We start from the raw sequence: 8,313 nt of genomic DNA, 5'->3' as shown, positions 1-8,313 counted from the left end.
TAGAGTTAGAAGAGCTTTAAAGAAAATAAAATATTTCATCTTTTCAAACTTGTAAAGTTACATGTATTGTTGATATTTAAATTTATAGAATTTATATTGGTCACTCAACGGTCACGCTTTTCATTTATAATACTAGCATAAGTTAAGAATTTTGTTAAAGTTTTTTTTAATACCAATTTACAGCGTCTCTCGACGCAAAGCACACCTGACAACCACCACAATATTCATACTTGACTTTTTGACCTCAGAGTGTTGTGTTAAAAACATATACCCTCCAGGTCTTATGTAATTCCTTGTTTCCACTAGTTTCCTACCATAATCTCTTGACGTTTATATAAAGAGAGGGGAGGGGGGGGGGGGGTTTGCATTTAGTGACATTTGCATTGGTGGTCGAGGCAAAGCTTGATAAAATGGACAAATGCATTGGTGGTCACAATTTTTTTTAATATAAAAAAGGTGTGTTGACCCAACCACAACTGGAAATGTCTTACAAGTAATTACATCAAACGGCATACAACATTAGAGTTTTGTGCTTACTTGATTGCTCATGGGTTGAATTGTTAATTTCGAACTTTGAGGGCTGCAGTGAAGCTCAGTGGATAATGAAGGGATCTTCCAACATAAGCTGTATTTTTCCTATTTTTGTTGGTTAGCAGGGTATTGAGAAGGGTTCTCATGGTTTAAAGAAGGGATGTGATCCTCCCACACCATCCCCACATGCCTATACGGCTCGTATAGGCCTATACGGCCGTATAGGGTACACATGCCTGACAAGGGGACAAAAAAACAGCTTTTTGTAGCGTATACGACCGTATAGGCATTAAATGTCTCGTATTGCGTTTAGACAAAACCATAAAAGCTATACGGTCGTATAGGGCTATACGACCGTATAAAAAACATTTGCAGAAACATTCAGACTAACTTAATCGCTGCCGGAAAATGATTTAAAAAAACCCTCAAATTTTGGGGTGCATTTTTATTTTAATGTATGTTGACTAGATGTTAAAAAAACCTCAAATTTTTATTATATGTAAGCAACAAATATGCCTAGACAGTCTTGAGCTTTTGACGAGCTAAGCTTGAGCTCACATTTAAACCCGTTAAGATAAATGAACCAAATACGACCCGTATAAATCACATATATTGTATATATGGTCATCATTTTTTTAAAAAAATGTCTATAAACGAGCCAAATACGACTCGTATAAATCACATATATTGTATATATAGTCATCATTTTTTTAAAAAAAAGTGTCTATACGGCCGTATAGGCCTATACGAGGCACAATAAACGATGGCAGACAACCTCTGACACTATTCAGGTCATATACGATCGTATAGCCCTATACGAGCCGTATAGGACAAAAATTGGTCTATGAAGATCCAGGGTGGTGTGGGAGGATCCTTTGCCTTACAGAAACATTCTGCCTTATGGTAGAAAAGTAGATAAAACAACTAGAAAGTCAACTCAAACTTCAGTTACTGTTAAGTGAACCGAAAGAGATGCAATACTTGCAGCACTGAGCGAAACAAAGAAGGTTGACCATCTTTATCAACAAAACAAGACGTTATTCCATTTCGACCAAAAGTAAGGTTTAACGTTTTAAAGAGCACTACAACATACATCATCTATAATAAGGAATGAAGTAATATAGATGGTTTTCTGCCAAAAAGCAAGTCTTGTGAATGACCACAAGTATTATACCTAAAGCTGTAAACATTAACCACCTAATTGCCTGTACAAAATCTTTTTATCTTAACTAACTCCTGTCCCAGGCCATGACCAAAAATAAGGTAACACCAGCCCCATACAACCTTAAACAAAAAGCTCATGTAACAGTTCCAACTGTCCGGCCACCTATTACATACTTCCATCAGCAAATGGACAAAAAAGTGACACGGGACGGTGGTTTGCATTAAATGCAACTGGTTCGAGTCGGCTGCCTTACTAGAGTAATATATCTACTCGACTGACTAGAATGTTTTTACCTGAAGCATAAATAAACCAACTCAAATTACCATTACTAATGTGGGGTCAATAAACTAAATACATAAATTAACAAAGCGTACCTTTTTCAAAGTCACCCTTTTGTCAAATTAGGAGCGATTAAGAAATCCAGTTTAACCAACCACAGTGCAACTGCAGATGACGTTTGGGGCATGGATGCAAAGCTTGAAATAATATTATCCAAATCATAACCAACCCCAAGATCTGTGTCACTTTCATACATCCATCCTTTATTGATGGAACCAACAAAATCAGAAAGAACCTAACATACAACAAAAAGAAAATATATAACATCAGTTGGCTACTTAGGTTTAAAACATTTATGTGTGTCAGACTGCAATAACAAAGTACCTGTAGCAACTGCACCAGAGTGGAGGTACGTCTTAACCGCTTAACCCATATGTTATGTGCAGATTTTGTCCAAGCACCCAACATTGCACCATCAGGCATAGATGACTGCATATACAGAGTTAAAAAGATGGAAACACTAGACAAATAACTTAATTAAATAAGTATCCGACTTACCTCAAGTGTGTATGCTGCAGCTTTAAGTGACTGTAACTGTGATGAAAAGACTTTATACTTTGGAAACATATCGGGAGCTGAGTCGTCCTTACAGGTGGCAGCATGAATGGTGTATCGTTCTTCTAAATCAAAATCAAGCTCAAATGTTGTATGACAAATTCTACAATGTTTCTCATCTCTCCAGTATAAATCATGACAAGTCACACATCTAGCAAGTGAATCAAGAAAAGACTTCTTCCCGTGTTTAGCTGAATTTAAGGCAGAACAAAATGAGCTCCATAACCATGCATCAAACTGTTGAAGACGACACCATTTCTGTTTATTCTGCTCTCTGTTTCCAATTGGAGTAGAAACAGCACTGGTAGAAGCCAGATTATCGTGTTGAATGTGATGTAGTCCCAGTAAGTTGTCTACATCAGACACAGCGGATGAGCACTCATCTCGAGAAATACTCCTTTCAGATTCACCTGAAACAGCCGGCTGACCAGCTGTAACATTATTATGCATATTGGACATAGCTTCACAAAGAGCAGCCTCGTGTTTTTTCAAAGATGAAAGAAGATGACACTCTCTTCTACCCCTTTGATCCAAAGCTGATATTAAGTTGGCTAAATCCTGTAAATATAAACAAACTCGAAATCAATATGCATTATCTTAAAATACAGAAAACCAATTTAATCCCTAGATTACATTACCTGTTCAGTTTCAATAACTTCCCAGTGACCATCTTCAGATGATTCAAAATAAATCCTCTTGTGGCCAGGATCACACATGTTACACGGGCCTAAGAAAATCCAGTATCGGTTATACCTACGATCTGATCCCAAAAAGATTGATTGCATGTGATGTAAATCATTTACAACTTTGATTTCTGCTGCACATTCCCCAGTGGAATTACTTTTATCTTGGATTATTGACATGATTCCTGAAGAATCAACAGGTTGCGTGTCTTGTACTGTATCTGACTCACAGCTACTAATAAGCCGACTGTACTCAATCTCAAGTTGCTTTGCGGTTGATCTCTTTACTTTAGCTCCAGAACCAATATGATGAACATTAGGAACAGAGCTTGATGCAGGTTCCTGAAAGATTTTTACATTTACCAACGTGAGACAAATAAACATAAAAGCTTTAAAGGCTAATATTAGTTGAGTTACCTCCATTCTAATACTAGAACCAGCTCTAAGTAGATCAACCAAAGCCAATAGAGCATTCAACTTCTCTTCAATATTCAGATCTGAATATTCACCTTCCATCAGTCCCAATAACCATATTTCTCCAGAATAGCTCTCATCAATTTCAGAAATTACAGGTAACTTATTATCCTTGTTTTTTGCAGGATTCTTTTGTCCATCTTTATCTTTAATATCCTTGGGATCATCATCAACACTACCATAATCTTCAAGATCAGATTCATCATCGTCAGAATTCTTAGTGATGGAGTTAATGCGGAGACGGTACTTTGAAGAAGATATTTTCTCAAATAAAGTAATATCACTTGATAGCATTGAGCTTATTAGTTTTTCTACTTTATCAGTTTCAGTTTCAGTTGCAAGTTTCAATCCAACAATCTTCATGAAGAAATATGAAATTGTCAGATAAAATATTCAATGATAATTGTTATCTTTCCTTTGATAGACGTCAAAGTTACTTACTGATGAATGTGTAGCCAGTTCAGATATTTTCATACCGTTATTCCCTTGCAATGATAATATATTGAATAATCCGCCCTTAAGAGTACCTGGGCTTAAGCCATAATTAGCCATCAGAGTAGCTTCCTGTGATTCAAATAAAATAAATTGGTATATAATAGACAATTTTATAGATGTAACCATAATTTTGTGATTCTTTTTTACCTTGGTGGGAGGTTCCTTAGGTGATGTGTCACGTTTAGAACCGAATCCAGCTGCAACCAACACCTGGCGTAATATCTCTATCCATGTTAGAGAATTCAATGATTTCTTCCACAGTTTTAGGACAGATTCTTCATTTTCAACCTGCCAACAGAGATTTTAAAAACTAACAATTTACCATTTAAACATATTAAAAGGTAAAAATCACTAATACTTACTGATTGAAGCAACCCACGATACTTCCAGCTCTTGCAGATATGAGACACAAATCCACTATCCAGTTCCTTCTCAACACCCGTGAGAAGCAGTTTCAAAAGGGATATATTAAGTTTCCCGAGTAATAAGGAATCCTGAAAAATAATAAGCAGAAACAAATAAAAATCATTGCTTCAAAGCAAAAGTCATTTAGTTAATATAATGACTAACTGAACCTGGGGAGTTTACAACAGAATATAATTTCTAACATATGCACACTTGGATTGAAAATAATCACTAACCTTGTCAACAAATGATTGTGCGAGCTCATCAAGTGTGAAAGACTGGACACCGATTATTACAGCATAAGTGCTTACAAAGTGAAATATCTGTAAACAAGAGTCAGAAAACTATTTAATATCCATAAAATTCTGACGGTATTAGTATTGCATCGAAGATTAAAATAAAAATAAACTTCGTAACTCATAAACAGATAACGAAGAAATATGGTTAAAAATAAGGCACTAATGAGACAGAGTTACAAAACCAGCACTCTACAAGTTAAAAAAGGTCAACAATCAACGTGTCAATGTGGGTAAGAACTCACCAACTGATTTTATACATGTAACAAGCAGTATGAATAAAATTAGGACATTTGTATGAGATATCCAAGATTTGCTGGTACTTGATTACTGAATTTACTCACTTAGTCACTTCTAATTTATCTATTGTCGCATTGCTTACAGACCTAGAAATGGTTAAATAAGTACCTTAAAAAGCTTTCTGACAAGTTGTGAAGAATTCCACGGTTGCATATGCAAGGGTTGCTTCATTCTGACAGAGTTTGGGGGAAACTTTGACAGCAAATCTACAACAAATTATAAATCAAGTGTTCACTTAGGAATGTTTCATCAAGCACAAATGTCTATTTTATATCTCGTAACTTTAAGCATTGCTTTAAATGCAAAAAAAAAACACATCTGACTGAACTTTACCTTTGCAAAGGGAGCAACCCCGCAACCCATTGGCCGCACAATGAGCACAACGTGTCAGTGGATTTGATGTTTCTTGCAGTTCTCTTAGTTCCAGCTCCTCATCATCTGCTAGCATTGCATATTGACTTTGGTCTTCTTCACTTTTTCCTCCCACCAAAGCAATTTCACAAATCTCCTTCTGTGGTTGCTTTTCCATATCAACTTGTTCACGTCTCACCTTCAAAATTTGACAGGCAAACAACAATTCAACAACAATTGCAAACCCATGTAGCAAATACTTTCATATATATTAATATTACCACTTTACTTCTAGTTAAAGATTTCTTCTCTTGTACTTTATTCACTGACTTCCTCTGCATATGAACCACCGTGAGTAATCACACTAGTTGGTGTTAACAAAGATGAAAAGATCAAGAGAAAATAAACCTTCACCGGTTGTTGTCTCCTAGGCTTCTTTTTCTCTTTAATAGGTGGTTTTTGTGATGTAGAAGGTGGAAACTGAGAACAAGCTCCATGGTCATTGTCAACACATGTTGGGAGGTTTACAGCACCAAAATTTGTTAGACGTTGAATTGTCATCAGACCTTTTCCAATACCATGTTTCTTGACTGAATTACCCTCCTTGTTTGTAAGCCTCTGCACTGTCATCAAACCTTGTCCCATACCATGTTTAGATGAAGCACTGTCCGGAGGGGTGATTTGGTCTTCAACATCAGTAGACTTGGAAGTCTGTATAATAAAAAAATAGCATCATTGGGTCATAACTACAACAGAAAATATGGTTAGAAAAATTTCACACCAACTAAACAAAAGACTTCTACTCTCTGTACCTTTTGCCTTTTAAGTGCTCTTTGTTTTTCTTGGCAAGCACGATGAGATATCACTGAACCTATTGAGAAGAAATAGACGATTACACAAATATATATATGAAAAAAATTTGGGAACACAAAGCACAATCCCTAATCTTACCTTTTTCTCTACCAGATATCAATTATACTTTTGTAACTTCATCATATCTAATAATGCTTCTTTTAGCAAAAAGAGAAAAAAACAAGTTTTAATATAACTTCATGGCCACATCCAAACAAAATTCATATAAATACCCATGTGCATTTACTTCTACTTTACCAATCAGGTTATTCTGTGTTGTGTTTCAAATAGCATCTGGTTATGATAAAAATAGTAAAAATAATCACAATCTTCTTGTCTACATCAGAATATGAAGTAAATCCATCTTCACCTATATTCATGTCCTACAAGCATTTCTCACTTCACACACACATTTTATCTTAATAAAGCAAAAGTTTGAGTATCCAAAAGACTGATTAACATATAGTTAAAACTAAAAGTTAAATCATATCACTTAATCATAAAAATCATATAAATACACACCCACGTGCATTTCTTTCTACTTTACCATGTTTACCGCTCATCAGGCTATTCTGTGTTGTGTTTCAAATAGCATCAGGTCATGACAAAAATAGTAATAATAACCATAATCTTCTTGCTTACATCAGAATATAAAGTAAATCCATCTTCACCTATATTCATATCCTACAAACTTTTTTTCATTTCTCTCACACACATTTCCTCCCAATAAAGCAAAAGTTAGAGTGTCCAAAAAACCAGTTAACTTATAGTCAAAATTAAAAGTTGAGTCATATCACTTCATCTTAGTTTGAGTGTCCAAAAGTTGAATCACAACATTGACCAGAGCTACAAAATATATCACTCATTCATAACTGTACTAACTCCTAAAAATATCTAGGTTAATTTATTCATGAGTGATTAACTTATACTAACTCAAAATATCAATAAACTAACATCCTAATTATCTCTTCAAATAATCACATCCTTCAATCATCCACACACATATATATCATTCATAGCTTTATTAATTCCTAAAAATATCCAGGAATTTATTCATGAGTGATTAACTTACACTAACTCAAAATAAAATAGTATAACGCGTTTACGGCGATCACAACATCCATAAAATCAATAACTGCAAACAAACTTAACATCCTAATTATCTCTACACACAAATTCAATTCACAAAACATTAATAATAATAATAATAATTACCTTTAACATTACATAACCGGAAAGCGTGAGTCGGAAGCTCATCAAACTCAACGCCGATAGAAGGCCCGTCTTTCCGGAACACTTTGCTCAAAATATACTGCGGCGGTAACAAATCATCCTGTATCCGTAAACCTAATTTCGAATTCAGCGGCTGTTTTCTCTTCTTGTTAGAATTGGCGGCAACCTTATTATTAATAGTAATACTCTTCTTCTTCTTCTGGTTGCATTTCTTCTGCTTACCGCGAGCAGCTTGCTTGTTCGACATCCTCAACGAATTAAGGCTAATTCGTTAGTGACGTCATGGAATTCATGGTGATTGGTGTATTAGTGAAGCAGAGTGTGATGGAAATGAACGAGGCGTAAGAGGTTTCCAGAGTAGGGTTAAGGGTTTTGGGTTTTGTGGTGATATTATTTTCATTTTTTTATTCTTTTTTTTTTACTTCATTTTTTTAGATTAAAAATCAGGGTTTTAGATTTTTTATTTTTTGAAGGATACTTTGGTAAGTTATAAATATAGCCCCTAGACTTTGTTCAACTTTCAGTTTAGCTCAAAACTCTGGTTATTTACTTATTTATTTATGACCCAACAGATTTTTATTTTCGTGCTTTTAGCATTGGAGCTTATAACTTATGGTTTTGAAGAAACACGGGT

The 8,313-nt window shown here is 35.0% G+C and overlaps 1 protein-coding gene across 1 annotated transcript; it reads right to left on the bottom strand.

Annotated features, from left to right (window-relative positions):
• Positions 1-1,432: 1,432 nt before the first annotated feature.
• LOC143554938 (homeobox-DDT domain protein RLT3-like) lies at positions 1,433-8,097 on the bottom strand. The gene is made up of 16 exons (XM_077044596.1): positions 7,662-8,097; positions 6,407-6,465; positions 6,003-6,305; positions 5,876-5,929; positions 5,577-5,793; positions 5,352-5,449; positions 4,884-4,970; positions 4,605-4,736; positions 4,390-4,530; positions 4,189-4,311; positions 3,691-4,104; positions 3,229-3,615; positions 2,534-3,148; positions 2,360-2,464; positions 2,071-2,270; positions 1,433-1,989 (listed from the first exon to the last, which is right to left on the bottom strand). Exons 1-15 carry the CDS (start codon positions 7,924-7,926, stop codon positions 2,082-2,084), a joined length of 3,189 nt encoding a protein of 1,062 aa, XP_076900711.1. The 5' UTR covers positions 7,927-8,097; the 3' UTR covers positions 1,433-1,989; positions 2,071-2,081.
• Positions 8,098-8,313: the final 216 nt, after the last annotated feature.

Source organism: Bidens hawaiensis, unplaced genomic scaffold (genome assembly GCF_021521415.1).
Source record: "Bidens hawaiensis isolate Kalapana, Puna unplaced genomic scaffold, B.hawaiensis_p1.1 tig00017886_1, whole genome shotgun sequence".
In the NCBI taxonomy this organism is placed as follows: Eukaryota; Viridiplantae; Streptophyta; class Magnoliopsida; order Asterales; family Asteraceae; genus Bidens; species Bidens hawaiensis.
This window is presented reverse-complemented; position numbering and strand designations above follow the sequence as displayed.